At 40.9% G+C, this 23,829-nt stretch overlaps 1 protein-coding gene and 2 pseudogenes across 4 annotated transcripts in view; 1 reads left to right on the top strand and 2 right to left on the bottom strand.

The window, feature by feature from the left end:
• Positions 1-23,829, top strand: part of Ccdc170 (coiled-coil domain containing 170) — a 79,305-nt gene that overhangs the window by 37,597 nt on the left and 17,879 nt on the right. For 3 of the 4 annotated variants that reach the window (XM_047558455.1, XM_047558454.1, XM_047558457.1), the window contains exons 6-7: positions 8,161-8,478; positions 20,427-20,627. In XM_047558455.1, the coding sequence (XP_047414411.1) occupies positions 8,161-8,478; positions 20,427-20,627 (519 nt within the window). The remainder of the gene's footprint in view (positions 1-8,160; positions 8,479-20,426; positions 20,628-23,829) is intronic. The other variant, XM_047558456.1, reaches the window with a different exon arrangement.
• Positions 12,071-12,578, bottom strand: LOC124988406 (40S ribosomal protein S11-like; annotated as a pseudogene).
• LOC124988728 (spindle and kinetochore-associated protein 2-like) lies at positions 18,880-19,221 on the bottom strand (annotated as a pseudogene).

The raw sequence follows: 23,829 nt of genomic DNA, 5'->3' as shown, positions 1-23,829 counted from the left end.
TGTATGTGATCAAGTTCGCACAACCATCTCATGGCAAAGCTGGGACTGGAGCCCAGGTCATCACATTGCTCCATTGATGGAGTATGCTCCATCCATACTCCCCTTTACACTGACAGTCACAGCTACATCTTATGTATGAGTCTGATGAAAGACATTATTTATTAGTAAGTGGAACAATAGTATTAGCAGCTATGAAAATTTCCCCAGTGAGTAATTTCTAATTCAGTTATAATAATAGTTATTAAATTTTCAAGTCTTGAAAATTAGGAAGAATTTAATCTTTATCTATAAAATGGATCTCTGGAGGTTAGTAGTAGGAAGTAAGAAAAATGTGTTGTAATAGTACATTAAAAAACAGAACTAATTCCTTTTCTTACATAAGTGTCTTTACTGGGAAACGACTGAGTCGATGCTGTTCAGACTTTGGGAACACATTCACTTTGGCTTGAGGTTCCTGCCAAAATAATAAAAATTGTAAAATAAAAATACAGGCAATAAAAAACTTGAGGTCTTTAATAAAGTGCTCATTCACAGAATTATGACTCCAAAGATTTACTACTGAAAAATACTGTCAAGTGGTTTTACTGACATATTAATGGTCTCAGGAAGAGTATTCATAATGCTTTCTAAAGCTCTGTTTTGGAAATAGGAAACTTATTTATTAGTGAAGTCCAGCTGTACTGCAGAGCTAGAAGTATTCACAGGGCTGGGGTGCTGTTTCTACCAAACTCAACTTTTCTGAGTAGCTTAGAATCTACTTAAGTTACTTGATGAAAAATTTGCATAAAAATCCAAGAGATTGGGCTGGGGATACAGCTCAGGTGGTAGATGCTTGCCTCACATACACAAGGCCCTGGGTTCAATCCCCAGTACCATTAAAAAAAAAAAGAGTCCAAGTGATTTATCATATATATGGTGAATATATTATATACAAATATTTAATATTTTTTGGCTTTTTTTTTTTTTGGTGCTGGGAATTGAACACAGGGTCTCCTGAGGGTTAAGCACATTTTCAACCACTGAGCTACACCCCAAATATTGAAGTACGTATTAAAAACTACAAAAGATTGGTATCTTGAAAAAAAAATCCAACTTTGAGAAAAGTAGTCGCTTTGCCTACTCAAGTCCACACAAGTCACACTCACATTTCTTGTAGACTATTAGAAATTAAAGTTAGTGGATTGGAAATTAAACCTACATGGTGCATTTCAAACAGCGCCTTTTCTTTCACACTGTTCACATTTTCTTTACTGACTAGATTTAGGCACCATATTGGCACCATATTGGTTTCAGGCTGACTTGGGTTTGGGACATCCCATCTGCTTTTTTGACTTATTCTGTGGCTGAGCAGTGAAAGGGAAAGAGACTTGGAGAGACAGCAGAGTGGTTAAGAAGCTGAACTTGGGGACAGGACTGCTGGGGGTTTTATCCTGGCTCCAGAATCATTTGGCTATGTGATCTCAGGCACGCAACTTTCCTTCTTTGAATCTGTTCCTTATCTGTAAAATAGGAAAATGATTTGAGGTTCTATCTCTTATAACTATTGTTAGAATTAAATTATACAAAGTCATCCCCTGATATCCATGGGGGATTGGTTCCTGGACCCCTGGTGGATGCAAAATCCACTGATACTCAAATCCCTTATATGAAATGTTGAGTATTTGTGTTTTATCTGTTGACTTGAAATCATCTCTAATTTACTTCTAATGCCTAATAGAATGTAAATGCATAGCTGTTGTGCTATATTTTTAAGGGAATAATGACAAGAAAAAAGTCAGCATGTGTTTAGTTCAGATGCAGTTCTTTCCCCCCTGAATATTTCTGATTTGAAGTTGGTTGAATCCACAGGTGTGGAACCTGTAGATATACAGGGCCAACTGTAACACGCAGTACTCGGCACATATCTGGTACATGATTTATACTCAGTATTTTTATTTCTCTTTCCCAGTTGTTTACTTTTATCCAGGGATTAAAATAGGTATGAGATTATTTGAAGAGTGCAGGCATGTGGAAATGTTCCTGGAAGTGAGAAATGATGAGACAGGATGTATTACTAAAGAAACTAAAGATCTCTTGACTATTCTAGAATCATAATGTTGGACTTGACATTCAAGTCATTTAGCATCTAGACTGTCCAACTCTCTATAGGAAATATGAATTACCTTCATTTATTATTTTGATTAATTAACTAACTGATTAATGAACTAACATTAAGTGCTGGGGATTGAACCCAGGGCCTCACATCTTCTGGCAAGTCTCTAAAGAATCATGTCTCTGACAGCTAGCATCCAGCGCTTCCTTGAATTCGCCACCATCCCAGGTGGTCCAGCTCAACTTGTCCGTTCTAGTTGTTCAGCTGTTCTTTATTGCAGCAGGTGGCATTGGAATCCCTGGGATTCCTGTCTTCACCATGGTTCTGCCTTACTTCACAGAGGAAACGGAAATCCCTCCTTATGGCCACCCTTCAAGCGGTTAAAGGCATTCGTCATGGATTTCCAAGTCTCTTCTGACTAAATAGCCCCATTTCTCCCCAACTCTCCTGCCTTGGTGCCTCCTTCTTACTTTCTGTGAGGTTTGGGGAGTTCTACTACTGGGTGAGGAATTAAAATAAATGTAGGCCCTAAAATAGTACCTGCTCATAAAATTAAAGTTGCTCATAGGACTCCGAAGTACGGCGAAAAACCCCCTCTCCTTCCAATACTCACTCCTAGTCTCACTCTTACAAACTAATTTTTAAAAACTGTTTATCTTTCTTAGTTCTGATAATTACCATGAAGACCTTAATACATTTTCATTCCTGGTTCATCAATATGAGATAGTATTTTTAGACTTTCTACTATGAATTATGAAGAATTTAATACCTTCTACGTTCCAATCCCCTCTTTCTACCTCCTTATTATATTATCGTACTTAGATTGTTGGGGTTTCCATTTTGTTCTGTTATCATAATTAGATCTTCAACGATTTGTATTTAGCTTCATTTTGAAAACTTGAAATCAGTTAGAAGAGCATTTTAAAATAATGTGCTTATATAAAACTTTCTATTATGGACCTAATCTTAATATGTGATGCAGAACCCATTCCATTTTGCCAACGGCTGTCTTGACATGTCTAGTGGGAACTGTCCATGGTCCTCCAGATACTGACTGATGGGTTCAGGGCAGAGGGTTGCAGCCTGGTACTGGAGCCCAGGAGCACACCGACCTCTTGGGCAACTAAGTCCATTGCTTACTAGCACTGAATTTATCAGTAATGAGAATTTCAAACCTAAGTTGAATTCTTATTATTTTGTAAACTTGACACCATCGGGACAGGTCAGATTTGGGAAAACTCTTCTCATTGGAAGTAAAATGTTACCCTCCAGCTTCCATTTCATTGATCATGGGGTTGAGCAGAAAAAAGGTAATCCTCCTCCTAGTAACAACCTTCAAATTGTTTGAAGGCATCTACAGTTCTGTTAATATTTCCTCCCAGAACACAACTTCAAAACTTCCGCCAATCTTCCTATTTACTGAATGTACTCTGGTTTGTTTTTTTCCATACCATGTGTGGGAAAGGATAACTTTTTCTTTATTTCCAATCAATTGCTGATCAATACGTCTATAAAATATAAAGTGAATGACTAGAAAAAGCTACTTCAAAAAGCATATGTCCGAGAAATGCAAATCAAAACCACCCTAAGATTCCATCTCACCCCAATTAGAATGGCGATTATCAAGAACACAAGCAACAACAGGTGTTGGCGAGGATGTGGGGAGAAAGGTACACTCTTACATTGCTGGTGGGGCTGCAAATTAGTGCAGCCACTCTGGAAAGCAGTGTGGAGACTCCTTAGAAAACTTGGAATGGAACCACCATTTGACCCAGCTATCCCACTCCTTGGCCTATACCCAAAGGACTTAAAATCAGCATATTACAGAGATACAGCCACATCAATGTTCATAGCTGCTCAGTTCACAATAACCAGATTGTGGAACCAACCTAGATGTCCTTCAATTGATGAATGGATAAAGAAAATGTGGTATATATATACAATGGAATATTACTCAGCCATAAAGAATGATAAAATTATGGCATTTGCAGGCAAATGGATGAAACTGGAGAATATCATGCTAAGTGAGATAAGCCAATCTCAAAAAACCAATGGACGAATGATATCGCTAATAAGTGGATGATGACACATAATGGGGGGGGGGGGGGTTAGTGTTAGGGTTAGAGTTAGGGTTAGGGAGGGGGGCAAGAATGGAGGAAGGAAGGACTGTATAGAGGGAAAAGAGGGGTGGGAGGGGTGGGGGGAAGGGGAAAAAATAACAGAATGAATCAAACAACATTACCCTATGTAAATTTATGATTACACAAATGGTATGCCTTTACGCCACGTACAAACAGAGAAACAACATGTATCCCATTTGTTTACAATAATAAAAAAAAGCATATGTCCAAATTTATGTATTAGAAGCCACAGACATAAAATTAAATTTTAATAAATATGATGAGCCTAAACATGAAGAATAGAATTATATAAATTCTTTGAAAGTATGTGTGTGGGAGATTAATACAGAGTATCAGTATTATACTCACAGTTTTTTCTTATATTGCGATCATGTGAACAAAAAATTATGACTAAAATTCCCTTTGTTATAAAGTTCTATATGCACATTTTGAATGGATTCTGCTTATGTCAGTAAAGTTTAATTTAGACAATGAACTTGCTTCTGGTTTCTTAACTTAGGTCACCTTGGTTGGATTGCTGACAATTCTGATTGCAGAAAACATGTTTTGTTTTTAAGACACTTATGGTTGGAAACTGTCTCAGAGGTTTGTTGAGAGTAGAAGAGATTTTAAAATAATTTCAGCAAGCACAATATATTTATTTGTAACTTACATCTAAAATGAAACAAATGTGTTTTCAAAATTGGTTCCATCCTCCATTTGTAGACAGTTTTATTAATTTATTCCATAAAGGTATAGTTAAGTTATCTCTTGATGAAAGAAAATGGGTTCTGGATTTTATATGCTTTTTACTCTTAGATTGTAGTCTGCAAACCAAAATTAAAAGAGCACATTTTTAGATGTGTACCTACAGGACATAACAGAGATACGGCTCACATCACATAGTTCAACAAGTCTGAGCAGAGACCATCCCTTATACAGCAATCATGTCCACTGATCATATGTGAATGTGCCTGTTAAATTTTGTTACACATTTATAGCAACAATTTATACCAAAACTGTACCTATTCCATTTCTATTAGCTATGTACAAGAGGTCCTGTTTGGGGAAAATTCCTGGGTTTGTTAATCTTAACTGCAGTAAGTAGAACGATTGAACTTTTTTAAAAAAAAATTATAGAACTGATTTCGGATTGGAGGAATTAAGCTCCAACCGTGGTTCTACCCTGATGATAAATAGTCAGTGTACTTTTGAGAGGCAATTTGATCTCAGGCATATCTAAATCTATGTAATAGCAGTGTCATTGTAGGAATCGATTGTTTTAAAAGCACAAATGTTCCAAGGGTTTCATCACTTAACGCAGACTCAGCCATTTAATGGCGAAGCTAAACTGAAGGCCTGAATCATATTATTTATAAGTGGTGTTGTTAACATAATGGCGATGGAGTCATTGTTTATCTTCGTATTAGTCCGTCTGAACCTAAAGATCTGTTAATTATAAAAACAATGTTTAAGTGACCAGCTTCACTCTCTGAAGAGGGCCTCTCCTCATTTGCACAGGTGATGTCCCCTGGGAAGGTCAGCCCTGGTTTTGTGAGGAGGAAGCTACTTGTTTCTTGCTGTGTCAGTGTGGTCTGACAGCAGTCACCAAGTCCTGGCCAATGCCCATGTCACATTACTTCAAGCCCTGTGCTTCAGTTTATCCTTGAGGTAGCCATGCAACCAGACTGCAGGCTGCTGGATGGCTCCTCATAGATAATTGCATTTGCAATCTGAGGCCGTCTATTTCCAGCCGATCAGGCCAGTGCCCCTGAATCCTGGAACGATTAATCAGAGCCCCGGGGAGTGGCCTTCCCCAAGGTCTGTCACTAGCTCCTGTCCTGCATTTCATACAGAAATGGCTTGGAGTTCACTGGGCTGAAAGTATCTAGAGAAAAGAAATTTGACCTGCGGACAGGCTCTGCCATGGTCCATCCTTGCAGGCTACTTTTGGATTTTTATTAGATATAAATGTGGGTACTCAGGTTTAAAAGGAAGAAAAGCTTTGGATTTGTCAGAGGGGATTGTTATGGTCCTTGTTTCTAAGTCAGTGAAACAACAGTACGATACTAGGTAGAAAAATTTCTGAAATATTTTAATTGTGTTTATTGGTCTCTTGGTGTCAGCTGCCTCTTGATTAGTCACTTCAAATTGTCAGGAAGTTCGTGGTACTCAAGCGGCTGATATATTTTTTTTGTGTGTGTATTTTGAGGGCCTTTTGTAAATAATCAGTTACAAATAAAATTCTATTGACTATGGACACTTCTTCCTTTTGCCGTAGGTTTTTGTTTTTGTTTTTGTTTTTGTTTTGTACCGGGGTGCTTAACCACCGAGCAACACCCCAGCCCACTTTCTTGCTAAGTTGCTCAGGGCCTTGTCAAGTTCTGAGGCTGGTTTAAACCTGCGATAACCTCCCAAGTCATTGGGATTACAGGCGTGCACTACTGTGCCTGGCACTTTAGGGGTTTTCTTTCAATATGGAAGTTAATAAGTAATCTTCTATGTGCTTAGAACTCTAAAGTGCTTAGGACGATTTCACCCCTCCATCGTCAAATTTAGGGTCTCAGTTTTCTAAGCACACATGAGATTGTGGTTTCTAAGTAAAATGTGGCTGGATTGATTGTCACTCATGCTGATGCTGGTTACTCCAACTGAGCAAGTGAGCAGTCGTAATGTCACCCTCGGAAGAGCAATCAGAAACCTGCAAAAATACTGTATTTTTGATAAAGTGTCCTTGCCTCTACTTTAGCAGCTGTAATTTAATTAGCAGGAGGCTTTCTCTGCAGAGATGACTAGTTTGCAAAGAGAAAGAGGAAACCAAGACCTTGAAAAGCAAGGCATTTTTCAAAATAAGCTCCATGATTAGTTATTGCATCTCTGAAACAGGCAGGCTTCTCTACCTCCCTCTCCACTCAGTTACTTTTCTTTCAAATTGATGCTTGAAATTTACTCGCTTTAAAAAAAAATCACCGTAAGGAAAAAAGTAAGATGCTATGGGTCCCATAAATGGTAGGATCTAGTGTGTCAGCTAACCTTCTTCTTGTCTCCAAGCTGTTGGTGAAGATAAATACCATTTAAAATCTCTAATGCAAAAGGAATGATTGTGTTTTAACTAACAGGCTGAAGTGTTCCCAACTTGTTTAGGTGTTTAGGTGCTGTGATTCAACAATACTATTCCTTCTTATTTTTTTATTTTTGCTTTTTCCCTCCGATATACTATTTTAAATTTAAAAATTTTTTTTGCCAGTTAACTAGGCAATATGATAGCAATACTGGCTAATCAACTGCTTAATCTTAATTTGATATGAATTCAGGTATTTTGGAACTGGATGTTATCAAGTGATTTAAAAATTAAAATATACTCCAGTGTCTCTTTGAACCATTCTAGTTTATGGTGAATAGAAGCAGGTGCACAGGTAACCTTTTACATGCATTATTTTTTTCTGAATCTAATATATGGTTTAAGATTATTCTTTTCAGCCTGGCAAGTCCCTCTTCTACCTTTAAACCCCTTTTCCACCAAATGGCTAGTTATTTCTGTCTTCTTTCTTCAGGTTGTGTCAATTTTAATCTTGTCTTTTTATGAGACAAGGGGATAAACAGTCAATGAATATTGAAAGAAAGATCTAGTTCTTCTTTATGGAATGATGTTTGCATGAGAATCCTAGTCTATTTTAAAAAGCAAGATTAAGGAGGCATCTTTATTCAAATAGTTTTTAATGCTTTAACCTTTACAATTATCAAGTTGTAAAGGTTTGATTGTAAAGGACCATTGTAAAAATGTCTCTTTATGAAGAGACATTAGGAAACGCAGAGTTAAAAATGGAAACGGTATTTAACCCAACTCCTTGAAGTCATGAGAAAGCCAGGTAAGTGAGTTGCTGGGGTCCACACAGCTGTACTTTGTTGACTGCTAATGGTTGTGTCTTTACTCTGCAATTATTTCAGGACTTGCTCAGTGCGGTAGAGGCCAAAGAAGCTCTTGAGAGGGAAGTTAAGATCTTCCAAGAAAGGTTGCTCGCGGGCCAGCGGGCCTGGGATGCCTCGAAGCAGGAGCTGAGCCTCCTGAAGGAAAGCTCTTGTGAATTGGAGAAGAGTTTGAAGGTCAGTCGTGAGGTGGCCACCGCCTCAGAAAACCAGAGCGCCTCGTTTAGGGAGAAGGTCTCAGGCCTCCTCTCGGGCAGATGGGGCCCAACGGGGTCCACGGAGGATGCCATTTTGGAGCGGATTCAAGAAATGAGCAGCCAGGAAGAGAGCCTGAGAAGGGTGAGCGAGGAATGGCTGCTTGCAGGCTTCCTCAGGAAAACAGAGTCATTCATGTAGCGCGCTCAACACCTGGTTCACATGAGTCGGTTGGAAGTAGAGTCCACGTGCAGTTGTAGTTGTAACTATGCATAGTGCTTAGGAAGGCCCAAGAGTCACTCAAGTGACCGCTGGCTGTGAAGTAAGACCCGGAGTTCTGGAGTCAGACCCACCTGCCACTGACCCAGTCCCTACCCCGCTCATGGTCGGTGTGAGCTTGGGCAGTCCTGAGATCATGGCTTCTGAGACTTTGTTTCCTTATCTCAGTACAGGTTAGTGCAAGGTTTACAGTTCCTTATCCAAAACGCTGGGACCCGGGTGCTTTTAAATTCAGAATTGTTTCAGGGTTCAGAAAGACAAGACAGTGAATGGAAAGATAGTACAGAAGCAATGGTGCACAGCCCCCCACCGTGGGTCTGCTGAGCCCCCATCCCTGCCACATTCATAGTGCTGCAGAAAAGCCCGTGAGCTACCGGAGTGGGATGAACGGGGACTCTCAATGGCCTCGGGTCACTTCAGGTCAGGGTTTGCTGCTCCACTGGGTCAGGTCAGGCCTGCGCTGTCAGCAAATGAATTGGGAAAAACCTGCATTTTGGAATTGCACAGAACGATTTCTAGACCTGTACCAGTATTTGCCACATAAGATTATTTTTTAAATTATAAGATTGATGAAAAATAGTTATAAAGTCTTTAAAACCCCGCTTGGCAAATCACAGAAACAAAATTTAACTCTTGCTGCTCTTTCTCGCCCTGTCTCTTCCTCCTTCGTCTGCTTTGTATAATGTATTGGTGTCCAGGAGAGTCTTTTAGGAGAACTAGGTACCAAGTGGAGAAAAGGCTTTAGTTAATGTACATAGTGGAAGCATCTTCAATTTGGTCATCTTTATCAACAATTCTCATTTTCCATAAAGCTTTACTTAGCAGAGTTAACTTCAGTCCAGCTGTTTAAATGATCATCAAATCCAAATTCCTGAAGTCCTAATTAAAGAGATTTTAGAGTAAATGATGTCCAAATTCCATGTATAGTTCCATTATGGACTATTTCTTCTGTTGATGCTGAGAAAATGCACTTTTCCATTTTTTAATATTAATAAGCATCTCACTGATGACTAATTCAAAACTCAGGGTTGTATCCTATGGTATCTCCCCACATCCTGCCCTTGGTAACCACTGTTTTATTCTCTATCTCTATATCTTCGACCTTTCTCATCTTTTTAAGGATTCTGTATATAAGTGAGATCATGTAATATTTTTCTTTCTCTGCCTGGTTTATTTCACTTAGCATACTGTTTGTCATGTGGTAGCAAACAGAAGGGAAAAATGGGTGACTCTGGGAGATGAAGGACATGTTAATTTGTTCCAATATAGTAACCACTTTACTATATGTGAATCTTTTCACTTTGTATGCCTTAAACATACACAAGCATTTATTTAAAAAAAACAAATTCAGGTTATATTTATAAATTTCCTTTAGCTATCCAAAAATTTAAATTCCCTTTAAAAAGTCTCCAAAATTCATGCTCTTGAAGCAGCAATTGGGGCTCCCTTGGTCAACTACAGGGTTCTCTTTGTGGATATAAAATGTTCATACACACTCATACACTGCTGGTGGGACTGCAAATTGCTGCAACCACTCTGGAAAGCAGTATGGATGTTCCTCAGAAAACCTGGAATGGAACCACCATTTGACCCAGTCATTGCACTCTTTGGTTTATATCCAAAGGACTTAAAATCAGCATACTACACTGATGTAGCCATATCAGTGTTTATAGCAGCTCAATTCACAATAGCTAAACTATGGTATCAACCTAGGTTCCCTTCACCACATAAAGAAAATGTGGTACATATACACAATGGAATATTACTTGGCCTTAAAGAAGAATGAAATTATGGCATTTGCCAGTAAATGGATGGAGCTGGAGAATATTATGCTAAGCAAAATAAGCCAATTCCAAAGAACCCATGGCTGAATGTTTTCTCTGATATGCAGATGCTAATTCACAATAAGTGGGGGTGGGGGATTGGATAGGGAAGAATAGAGATAGTTTGGATTAGACAGCAGGGAGTGAAGGGAGGGGAGGAAGCACGGGGTTAGGAAGGATAGTAGAATGAATGGGACATTATTACCCTATGTGCATGTATGATTACACAACCTGTGTAACTACATCATGTACAACCAGAAGAATTAGAAGCTATATTCCATTTATGTATGATGTGTCCAAATGCAGTCTACTATCATGTATAACTAATTAGAACAAATAACACACACACGCGCACACACACATACACACACACACACACACACATACACACACACATACATGTTCAAACACAGAATGCTCCTTGGTTAACCTCCTCCATCCTGGAAAGCATGTGCATCTCTGAGAGAAACTCAGTTTTTCTTGTGATTCCATCTACACAGAAGGAGAAAGGAAATTATTTACAGGCTTCAGAAAAAACTTTATGAAGCGATTAATGGAAATAAGTGTGTTTCAATAGCCAACTTTTTTTCCCATTCATTTTACTGCTTCCCTTCTATATTTCCAATGTTTTCCTCCCTAAATCTATTTTAATTCTAGCATGTGAAACATGGCGTACAATTGTCAGCATGATGTGTATGTTTATTTTCTAAAGCAAAATGATGTAAATTGGTTAAGCTTAATATGCCTCCCCCACTCCCCATATAATTAGAATGATTCAGAATCTTTTTAGTGCCTTTGTCTGCCTTTCCTACCCTGTAATTTTTTTCAATAGCTGTTCTTCCTATTTAAAAGCCTGAAATCAAGCATATAGCTGGTGTCTTGTGTGACTCATCTTCAAGTAAAATCAGGAGAAAATGGATTTTGTACATTGTCTTAGGAATGAATTGAAGAATGGCAGCTTTGGCAACTGACGAACCTGTTTGTTGGGGAGGCTGCACCCCCGCCAGCTGCTGCGTCTACACTGGCGTGAAGTCTCCGCGGCGGGTGCAGGCTTGGCCTGGCCATTCCTCACCCCACGTCCTCTCCCACCTGCCGATCGGTGCTTTTCTTGTTTACCCCTTGTCTACCATTTTCTCTCTCCTGGCTTTGCCATTCTCAGTAGAATTGAGGACACCACCCACACTTCAGTAAGTCATTTCTACTTGTTCCTTGAATTTCAGCTTCTGGCAAAATTTAATTTTCTTTTGAAAAGCTTTTCTTTCTCTTGGAGCAGGGCTGCTCAGCCTTGGCATTATTGACATTTGGGGCCAAATAATCTTTGTCGAGGGGGCTGTTCTGTGCCTTGTAGGGTGTTTAGCAGCATTCCTGGCCTCTACTCACAAGATACCATTACTGTCCCCTCCCCAATTGTGACAATCATTGGTGTCTCCAAATAATACCAAATGTCCTCCCGGGCAAGATCTCCCTCCTCCATGGAAACCACTTCCCTAGAGGAACATTCTATTGTGAGCTTCCCAGAAATCCTCAATGAGTTTTTTTTTTTGGTGATGCTGGGGATCAAACCTAGAGCCTCATGCATGCCAGGCTAGAGGTCTACCACCGAGCCATGTCCCCAGTCGGAGTTTTTTTTTTTTTTAATTAAGTTTTTTCATTATGGGAAGTGGGCAGGCATCCTGCTCAGAACTTCTGGAAGAGCTACTTAGTGCCTTGGAGCCCTGAAGCACGTTGAAGTGCACTGCCTCACTCAAGGGCCTGCACTGGTCCACGGTGACAAAGTCACCAACCTGGACATCCCTGACGGGGGAAGACAAGTGCACGGACGTGTTCTTGTGTCACTTCTTAAAGCGACTGCACTTGCAGATGTAGTGGAGATAGTTCCTGTGGATCCCCGTGGCCCTCGGCATCTTCACTGTGGTCTCCACACCAGCCAGGATCCATGCTCGGATGGAAGCAGTACCAGTGGTACTTCCTGTCAGTATAGGTGCCCTCAAGTGGCCTCTCTGGGTGTCTTGAAGGCCAGACCAATATTCTTGTTGTATCCAGGGAGCTTCTTCTTCCTCGTTTCTCCCAGCAGGACCTCTTCTTGTTTTGAAAGGTGGTCGGCTGATTTTGGTAGGCACGCTCTGTCTGAATGTCTGCCATCTTCTCGGCTGCCTGAAATAAAAGAGCCTGAATAAGTTTTAAGATACAACTTAGCTTTGAAATTTCAGGATGCCATCATAGATATTGGTGAGATAGTGACCCCTTGCCCAATGGCAGAAAGTTGTCGCATTTTTAGATTTTACTTGAGAATTCTGAAGGAAAATTTTCCCTGCTTTGAGGTGTTTACTAATTGATTGGTCATTTGGATGAGAACTGATTAAACAGAGAAGATAGGACCATGATCAATTTTTCATAATTTCTTAAGGGCAAATTCATGCAAGCTGGGCATGGTGGCACCTGCCTGTAATCCCAGTGGCTGGGGACACTGAGGCAGGAAGATGGCAAGTTCAAGGTTAACCTCAGCAACTTAGCAAGACCCTGTCTCAAAAAAAAAAAAAAATGGGGGGGGCCTTCCGATATGACTCAGTGATTAAGGACCCCTGGGTTCAAGTCTAGATACCAAAAGAAAAAAAGAAAAAGAAAAAGAAAAAAAAAGACAAACTCATGCAAGCTCACACACCTTGACCTGGACAGCCATTTTGCTTTGCACTAGGCAAATCTAAGACTTTACTTCCTTCACTGGAAAGTATCTTATTTTGGGGGCTCTATGGGGATTGTGGTGACCCAGCTTGAAGTCCTAAAGAGCCAGGGATGGACTCCTTGATCCGCCTATGCTTCTGGTCTCTGAGCCCAGTCCTTGTTTGGTGTCACCTGCTTCCACTCTGTTCTTATCCTGTGTCACCTACTAAAGCCAACATTCCTCAGGAAGTGCCTGGAAGCATCTAGAGATGCTTCACTGTATAAAAACTGTGTTCCATACTCACCCCTGGCTGTAAGGGCATCTGAACAGACACAAGTTTAGCTCTCCAGCCTCTCTAGTTGTATTTGTTTCCATAACAAAGGACCACTAACTGGGTGACTTAAACCACAGACATTTTTTGCTTTTGGTTCTGGAGGCTAGAAATCTGAAAGCCAGGTGTTGGCAGGGCTGGTTCCTCCTGAGGTCAGTGAAGAAGACTTACCTAGCTCCTGGCGGCTCAGGTCTACTTGGCTTTTGGATGATGCTGTCCCTGTGACGTAATAGTTTTTCTCTCTGCATATCTGACTTTGTGTCCAAATTTCCCCTTTTAATAAGGACACTGGTCAAATTGAATTAGAGCCTAAGGTAGTGAGTTCTCGTTTAAATTTGGTCATCTTTGTAAAGAGCTTATTTCCAAAATAAGGCCATATTTGGGGTACTGGGTTTTTGGGGGTCGGGTCCCTGATTCAATCCATCACAAAAGTTGCCTTGAACTAAATAGAGTGGGTGGTGTTAGGCAGTCAGCGCTGTTGGCCACACGTGCCTATGAGAAGGAAAGGACATTTGATTTAAGTGTGTGATACCTGATTACTGATTTTATATATTTCCTAAGTGAAAATTAAAGCTTGGTTAATCAAAAAAGAGTGGTTTATATCCAAAAGGCATTAGCGCCTAAGTGACCCTCTGCGCTTAAATCTCTTCTGCTTCTGCTTAGTTTCGTCTCAGAGCAAAATGCCTCTCTGATGAAATCAACAAATCCTTGTCCTTGGAAAGTGAATTAACTGTTAGGGCGTTATGACTTCACTGCCAAACATGGTACTGCTGCCTCTTGAAGCAGAGTTTACTACAGTGTCTTTTTGTTTGTTTAAAAAACAGGGGTATATGTTCTTTGTGATACCCATCCCCATTCCCTACAACTCTAGTGTGGAAGCCCGAGGCACGTTCTGTCCCACGGAATATCAGGTGTATGTTAACAGAGGGTACAAGAAAACAGGAGGAAGGAAAAGCTCATTGACTCTTTTGATTTTTTGGTGTGAAAAGTGACACATGTTTACAGTTTGGGTGGGACACATATGTTCACCCAGGCACTGGCATTTGATGTTCCTAAGAACTGAGCCAGATGGGAGTGTTCATTTATTTGATGACAGTTTGTAAATTTCCTCTGAAAAAACCCAGTGGTGCCAAGTGCATTGACACGTAAATAAACTTATGAAGCAAAGTTCTGCACCAGCTGGAGTGTAGGGAGGTGCCCGGATGTTGGCAGCCCTCTCTGCTCCAGAATTGTGGCAAGGCAACCAGGTAGGCTGCACACAGTTTAACTGTCTACACATTTGTGGTCTTAGAAGTCATACGATGTGGAGTCTTGGAATAGCCTTGGGTCCACACGGGGTGAAGATGCAGGTGGGATCCTCGTACCTTTGATTTGAACATATTTGTCCCTCCCAGAAAGACTTCTAGGTCATAAAAAAGACTCTACGGTTGAAGATAGTTTGAGAAATATTACATAGGACAATTTCTGAAAGGTCTTTACCTCTTTAAGACAAAGGCAGTAAGACAGGTATGCCTGTGAGACAGATCTAATCTTGATGCAATAAAAATGGTATGCTTAGTTTGGTGTAGCACACAAAGCAACCTACAGAAGAAAAATGACCACAAGGTCTCCACAAGATGTGGCCTCCCCAGGAAGCTGGTTCAAATTATTCAAGGTTTGACTTGTTTCTGCACATTAGAAAATGTGGCTTTAAGCTGGACTCCAAGTAGATAGTGAATCTTTCTTCTACTCAAATTTGTTACTCGAATGGTCTAAATTGTCTCCTTCAATCATCTCTGAGTTTGAGAGAGGTTAAATACTTGCCTGAGGAAACATACTGGTAAACAGTTCAGAGGGACTTGGAGGAACTTGGAAACAGGGCTCTCTGACTCCAAAGCTCTGGCCCCACATGTGATCCACATGAAGATGTCCGCTTCCTCCTTCAAGGTCATTATCACTCCCTAGTCCACTTCCTGTTGCTGCCCAGTGTCGTTCTCAGGAGGGAGTCCTCTCTGACTGATTTCCAGGGCGGCTCTGCTTTCTTCTGGTGAGGTCTGCTTGCCAGTCCGCGTGGCTAAATGTGCAGTGCTCCCTCTCTGGGCTGGGCCTTCCACATCTGTTCCCCTGTGGTTTCGTCCTCTGTGCTGGGTCAACAGTGGAGAGGAGAGGTGTTGACAGCTCCTCAGGTGGGGAGAGACTCTCCCTCCTGGAGCCTAGAGTCAAGCCACATGGCCCGTTTTGCAGAAATGAGTGTCAAACCTTGGACAGTACGAACCAGCTTCCTGGGGAGTTGGCATCTCCAGGACCTCGTTTCATGGACATTTCTCTGTAGGTAACTTTGTGTGTTGTACCAGGTGAGCACACTATTTTTCTTGCATTGATGTCAGATCTATTGTTAGTAAGTACCGAGAGTAGAAAATATGAAATGAAGTATTCTTAATGTCACTCGTTCTGGAGTAACATTAAGAGTTTCCTTGGGAAATAGTTCCTCAAATGTGGCTCTGAGCAGCTTAACCACCAGGCATCTAATTTTAAGCGCCCACATAAATAGAAAATTTATTGACTAATATGCCCCAAACCCTGAAAGCTGTAGAAACACTGAATTAGAGAGTTTGGAACCCATGTAGCCTAACCTTTCCCCTTAACACTTCAGTTCACTTGGTGACATTCTTTTTTTTTTTTTTTTTGGGTACTGGGGATTGAACTCAGGGGCACTTGACCTCTGAGCCACATCCCCAGCCCTATTTTATATTTTATTTATTGACAGGGTCTCACTGAGTTTCTGAGCTCCTCAATTTTGCTGAGGCTGGCTTTGAACTAGTGACACCCCTGCCTCAGCCTCCTGAGCTTCTGGAATTAGAGAACACCACCGCACTGGGCTGCTCTGTGACATTAGGAACAAACAGTCAGTGAACTTCTGGCCATCGCCAGTGACTGAGAACCCACTGCCTGAGGGGGCTTAGATGGGTTTAATCATTAAAACAGTTTTCCTTGCTTCTAAAAGAAAAACTTAAGTAAATGATAACACATTCTCATGATGAATTCTTAATGTAGTTACTAAAATATTAAGAATTTTTTTTGGGGTGGGTACCAGGGATTGAATTCAGGGAAACTTGACCGCTGAGCCAGATCTTCAGTCCTATTTTGTATTTTATTTAGAGACAGGGTCTCACTGAGTTGCTTAGTGCCTGGCTTTTTCCGAGACTGACTTTGAACTCTCCATCCTCCTGTCTCAGCCTCCTGAGCCACTGGAATTACAGGCATAAATTTTGAATGGCATGAGAAGATGCTTAAGATACAACTAGGTAAAAACAAAGGAAGCTGCATATATAATATAATTTCATCTATATATATATATATATATTTTTTTTTATTCTTTTTTTGCAGTGCTGGGGATTGAACCCAGGGCCTTGCGCTTGCAGAGCAGGCACTCTACCAACTGAGCTATATCCCCAGCCCAATATTTTAAGCTTTTTTTTTTGCAGTACTGGGGATTGAACTCAGGGCCTTGTGCTTGCAAGATAAGTACTCTATCAGCTGAGCTATCTCCCCAGCCCTTCATCTATATTTTAATAATGCATAACAACTTATTTAAAAATATTAAAGTTGTTGCCTCTGGGTGGTGGGATCAGGGGGGTTATTTTTTATTTAAAATTTTTTTGTCCTTAACAAATATTTTATTTATTTATTTATATTATTATCATTATTTTTTAATGTGAAATTTAAAACTTAGGAATTGTTTGTATCCAGAATTTGATATTTATTATTTTTGGACTGCAATTGACCACAGGTAAATAAAATAATGGAGGGCAAAACTGCAGCTAGCAGGGGGGAGTACTGTACTTCTGTCTCAGGTATGACTCCAAAGTCCAATCTTAACTATAAAACTGCAGTATCTGTTTCTCCTCTCCCCAGTGTGGCACAGATTCAGCATTTCTATAAAAATTTCTTGATTATCCAATAATCTTATTTTATAGATATGCCATGATTTATTTTCCTCTTCATCTACATTAGTCAGATATGTATATGTATTGTTATTATAAATAACCCCAGGAGCTAGAGATGTGGCTCAGTGGGAGAGCACTTGCCTGGCATGTGTGAGGCCCTGGGTTCGATACCCAGCACCACCTATAAATAAATAATTAAATAAAAGATCTAACTTAAAGTAAATAACTCCATATTATCTTTTCTGTTTATTTTTTAGTATTGAAGATTGAACCCAGAGCCTTACACATGCTAAGCATATGCCCTACTACTGGACTATACCTTCTATCCCACAACTTTTTTTGGATCTGTCCCTATTTTGGGTCTTTGTTTGCTTGTTTTTGCAGTGCTGGGTATTGAACCAGGTCCTCCTACATGCTAGACAAGCAGTCTACCACTGAGCTACTTTCCCAGTCCTGATCCTACTTCGGACAATTACCTTGTGGCCAACAGTTGTTGGAAAATAAGTGGGGAAATGGGTTCTTATATATAAAACTGTTAAGAAGCAGATACATGGTCCAATGTAGCTTTCATCTACTTTTTTTTTTTTTATTTACTGAAACAGGGTCTCCCTACGTTGCCCAGGCTAGCCTTGAGCTTGAAATTCTCCTGCCTCAGTCTCCTGGGTAGCTGGGATTATAGGCATGCACAATGGGCACCTGGTTTTCTTTCACACAGAATGAATAATTACAGGGATAGGCATGTCCTTCAGGCGAGGGATGGAGCATGTGCGAGGCCCTGGGTCCAATCACCACTGCTGCCAAAACAAACAACAAACAGTCACAAACACAGGCTGAAGGAAAACAAAGGGGTTACTGAAATGCCACAGGGATGGTCTGAAACCACATTTGCAGACAAGCTCATGTTGTTCAACATTAGCAGGCAGAAGGAATAGGGAAAAAATAAAAGTGCGTCTACTACAGAAAAGCCAGCTTGCTACATTAGTTAGGTTTTGTGAGAGATTACACATCATATAATAGTGGTCTCCCCAATAATGATTCCCATCTCCAATCAACATTTCAAAAAATGGAAGTTTACACACACACACACACACATACACACACCCCACACATAAAGGTTGCTTGTTCTTTAATTTCTAAATCATACTTATTTACACATTGACTGCCTGAAATATAAATAAGCATTATTTTATGTCAAGGCAGAATATCTACATTATCTCAATGATACAAAAGAAAACAGGTCCAAAATAGTGTTAAGGGGTTTCCTTAGTTAAAACTGTGAAACTGAGTTTGTGTGTATACACACTTAAATATATGTATATATGTATACATAGATTTTATATACATATATATATATATATATTTAAATCCCTGCATTCCCATTTCTTTTTTTTTTCAGCTAAATTTTATACAGATAATATCTGCTCTTATATTTTCCACTCATATTAAAGGCATCCCTACCCTATTACATCTTCCTCGATTTCTCTAGAATGGATCTCTTTGATTTCCTTTTGCAAATCCATTTCTTCATAAGCCTGTTATGTGAGATTTTAGCTGCTCTGTCACGGTTTTCTTCTTCAGTCAGTGGTGACGGCTCCAGCTCTGTTTGCTTTTGTAGTTCTTGTATCACGGTCATAGTCTTATTCAAAGTGGCGTAAATGTGGCTCGTAGTCTCTTTCTGCTCAATAGCAACTGGTTTAAAATGTGCATATAAAGTTTGATAGTGAGACTCTATCACTGACAATTCCTTTAAGACCATAACTGGATTTTTCAGGCCTGCTGAATCAGGATGACTTGTCTCAATTTCATATTCCAGCTGGAGTCAGCCTTCTGGAACATCAGTTCCAGCTTATTGACCTCTACCTCCATGTTGAATAGTTCCTTAACAAATATTTTATAATGGGCATGTGTTACTGTTATTATTATAGGATGGGGAAAATTTTTTCCCCTTAAATAGATGTGGAATTCCTTCTCTGATTTCTTATTGTTCTTCCACATAATAGACTTCCAAAAAAGCTGAAGGGAGCTTCAAGTTCTTCTTGCCTTTAAACATGGTTGTTTTTGAATAGGCAAGTGCAAACATTTTTTTAAAAAATTTAGACCGTTAAAAATCTGAAATAGTTGAGATAGCTCACCCTATAGAATGGTACTGCAGTGTTATGAATATCTATTTTTTCTCTTTTCCAAAACAAACCTTTAAAGGAAAACAAATATATTGCCCAAGTCTGCTGGGTTGTATTGAATTCAACATTTTATGAAACTGGGTTTGAGTTTTCTGAATGTGTACTTGAGGTCTTTGATAAACTTACATTCTTGGTGTAAGGGGACAGGGGCAAAGAGGACCTTTGGGAAGGTGTTGGGGAAATCCCAGATTGTGGTGAACCTTGGGGGCTTTCATGGAGGGGCAGCAGTTTCATGAGGTGGGAGAGGGGACAGTAGTCAGATTCCCTGGCTGACTTGCATGCCACCGTTGACCCTGTTTGGAGTCACCACGGTGAAGAGATTCCCACCTAATGCTGAAATGATTTCACTGTCTTACTGTGTCCGGTAGAGTCAGTACCACTGGAGTTTAGGGTGTGAATAACTGACACTTGATACAAGGTTGAGAAAGTTTGACCAAAATGTTTCTATGCTTGAATTCCCCACAATGTCCCAAGGTTACTTATCAAGATCACCTTGCTGTGTAATCTTCCGTCACCTGCATATGGGGGCAGAGTTTCTCTGGAGAATGACTCTTGTAGATTTTTGAAAGTAATTTTCATTTGCTTTCTTTTTCCAACTAAACTTTGAAACTCCTAAATTAATAACAGTTTGGGAGGTAAGTCAATGTTATCTGTAAATATTTATTTATTAAACTGTTGAATATGTTCATACAAATTAAAAATACCTGTCAAAGAGATTTTATTAGATAATAGAAGTAGATTTACTTCAAACAGAGGCAAGTCGAGCTACCAGTGACCTATTTTTTATTTAATTTTTACAAAGAATCTGAAAGTGGGTGTCATAAATGGTTAGGGTGCTGGGGCTGAGTAACAAGGCAACAAGGCTTATCCTGGTTGCATCTCTGTTTCCAGATGGCCTCCCAGCTTGAAGCCCAAAGAGCAGAGCTTGTGGAACAGTTGGGAAAGGCATCTGAGGCTCACCAGAAAGCTCTCCAGAGAGCCCAGAAGGCAGAAGACAAGTCGGAGACTCTCCAGAGTCAGCTGACACACCTGGAAGGAGAGCTGGTTTCTGCAGATGTTTTACGAGACAACCTGAATTTTGAGAAACAAAAAGTAATGACCCCAGGGCACGTCCATGGGTGGAAGCATCTGTTGCATTCTAAGATTTTACCTGAGAATATTCTGAATTTTTCAGTACTTAGACTAAGACTTGGGTCACAAATAAACTTCAAGAAACGCTGAGTCTTTTCCTATTAAGAACTTCTTTGATCCAAATTAATTCAATTAAACTCATATTTTCTGAATGTCTGTTATATATGAGGCCCTGAATGTTTGGGGTGGCTCAAATATGAATAATACAAAGTTCTTGGTCTTAAAATTCTCAGAATTTAAGACAGATCGTCAGATAATTTGCTGTGCCCCGGACTGTGTATGTGTTATAAAAGTTATATTATATGCATACAGTGTCGTAGGTACTTCTGGGTAGAGATTTTATAGGAGAAGAGATAACTAAGTGCATCTTTGAAGGATAAGTAGGGTTACAGTGGTAAGGAGGAGCTGATAGAGGAAGCAGTTTGAACAAGAGCACACAAAGTCTTTTAAGTGCTGTATGCAGAGAATGCAGAGTGGTTACTCCTGTGTGGCCAGAACAGGGCATTCTTAGTGGGGCTATGGAAGGAGACAAGACTGGAATGGCTGGGATTATAAAGACTGAGCATTCTTTACTCTGTAGAATACAAAGCGTGATAAATGATTGTGAGCACCACCATGCAGGCATGGCTTGGTAACAATGATTTAGTCAATGATGGACTGTGGTTGTGATTGTTGTCCTATGAGATGATATTGCCTGGTGATATCCTAGCTTTTAGTCGGTGAAACCAAGATGTCTCTGATGTTCACACCATGACGAGGTTGTCTGAGGATGCAGTTCTCAGAACGAATCCCTGGTGTCGAGCAATGCATGACCTCATTTCAAAACGACAACGTGAGGCCGCTGAGGGGCTGAGATTGTGGTCTGGGGCTAGCCCAGTGGAAGAGGAGAGAGGGATGAGAAGGCAAGGGGTCCACCCTGAGGATCTGAGTGTGGGGAGAACATCAACCACCTCTGTGATGTGGTCTGCAGAAGTGGTGAGATAGGGAGCCAGTTGGCTCTGGGCGAAGGCAAAGACTCAGGAATGGTGCCAAACCCAACGAGTGGACGGGGCAAGCAGGTGGGGCCTGATTAGTAATGGGGATGGGTATAAATGTGACAGGAACTAAGGAAGAGAGGTGATGAGTTCCTTCCTGTTCCTGCGGGTGAGGAAGTGAGCTGTCTTCACAGAAGAGGTGCCAGTTGTCAGGGGCCTTAAAGAATGAATAGGAATTTGTCAGGCAGAAGGGGTGGGAAGGATTTCCCAGTGGAGGGAGCTGCAGGAAGAAAGGGAGGTGGACAAGATGGCCTGGGAAATGAATGTGGCCCGAGGAGACTCCAGAGTGGTGGCTCATGAGGCCCGAGATGTGAGATACACCCCGGCTGGCTAGGAATAGAGAGGCAGGGCAGGGATCCACTCAGGCTGCATCCTGTAGGTGATGGGAAGCCACAGAAGGTACTCGAATAAAAGAAGTTTTCTCTTAAGGCAGACTGGCTGGGAGCATCTTAGAGGCCAAAAGTAGAGGAGCCCAGGGGAAGATTTGCGGATTAATCGAGTTCAGAAGATTAAAAGGGTGTGGACCAAGCAGTGGTTTTGTGAATGAAGATGCTAGAGAATAGGTTTGAGAAATGTGGGAGGAAGGAGGTTTTTGTTTATTAGATATTAGATAAAATATTGATATTTAGCCAATTAGGTATTGGTTAAAATTATGATTTTTGTGAAGAAATATTGCACCTGAGTAGAGTAGGGTAATCTGAAAACTGTTTAACTGCCAGCAGCACAGCCCCAGTTAGATGGTCTGGGAACCCCAAGTCCAATTCAGAACCGAAGCGAACTGTCCTCACCTTGGCCTCTCTCCTGCTTAGTGAGGAGGCAGCCTGCCTCCACTTACCCAAGCTGTCCTGGGTGCTCGTCCTCCTTAACCAGGAGCTGAGTTCTGCCAGTGCTGTCTCCTAGATCCCACCCTCCCCATCTCTACTTCCAGCAGCAGTGGCTGTTCTGAGCATCCTGTTAATTCGCAGGGACTATGGAAACAGCCTTCTAATAGGTCTCCTTGCTATGGTCACCACATCTCAGATTTGCTTTCCATATGCCTGCCAGAGAGGTCTTCATAAAAGACACAGCCACCTTATCTTTCTCCATCTTACAACTGGTGGGTGGCTCTCTCTGGCCCCCAGGAGCGGGAAGATGCCTTCTTTCACTCTGGCTTCACATTCTGTACGCTGCTGGCAGGCCAAATCTCTCTGGCTAATGGGAACAAACTCAGAATCTTTCAGGGGCTAGTAGGACCCTGGCAGGGTATGTGGTGAAAGATTGCCGAGGCTAAAGACACCCGCGTTCACGTTTGCAGCAGAATGCCTCTGGCTTTGTGGGCCTCTCAGACTGCGCTAGCCATTTGCTCTGGGAGAATGTTCTCCTACCTTCACCTGGTAAGAGCTGGTCTTCAGGTTGCAGCTCAGATGCCACTGCCTCGGCAGTCTCACCTGAGCGCCCCGGTTCTCCCTTCTCATGCGCCCCAGCAGCCGCGCCCTGTCCCTCCATCACAGCACTTTCTCTCCTTGCTTCCTGAAGCCAGCAGAAGTCTTTTTCTCTTACCTCCCCTCCCCCCTACTCTCCCTCCTCCCCTCTCCTCTCCCTTCTCCTCTCCTCTTTTCTCTCTTTCTGTTTCTCCAGGGCCTAAGTAAGAGTGAATTATAGAAGAAATATTTCAAAGGCAAGAATTTCAGGTGGAGTGTTATTTTTTCCCCTCCTTCCATATAAGTGAATCATTAATTTTAATTGGGATTATGCCAAAATTACTTCCAGTTATGAAAGCCAATTATGTCAGCTAATTCGGCCCACAGTGAATTTTCCGGAGATAATTGCATACGAAATGAATGTCCTGGTTTGGGCAGGGTTGTGAAAATCGAAAAGCAAAGTTGTACAGAGATTAAATGCTAAGTAGAGGTGAGCTAGGCTAACACGAAATGCACAACAACACACTTTTTAACATTTATTCATTTATTTAACATTTGTATAAACAAAATGTACATTATCCTTTGCTTCTATGAAGTTAGAAGTTTCCAGAGGATGTAATCTTCAGAGGCACAGCTAAGAGTCTAGAAATAGGCACTTCCTCTGTGGGGTCTTGGCTTGCTCCCTTCTTAATCTTTTCTTGCCTGTTGTAGATCCTTGCATGTAAGTGG

Source organism: Sciurus carolinensis, chromosome 7 (genome assembly GCF_902686445.1).
Source record: "Sciurus carolinensis chromosome 7, mSciCar1.2, whole genome shotgun sequence".
Lineage (NCBI taxonomy): Eukaryota > Metazoa > Chordata > Mammalia > Rodentia > Sciuridae > Sciurus > Sciurus carolinensis.
This window is presented reverse-complemented; position numbering and strand designations above follow the sequence as displayed.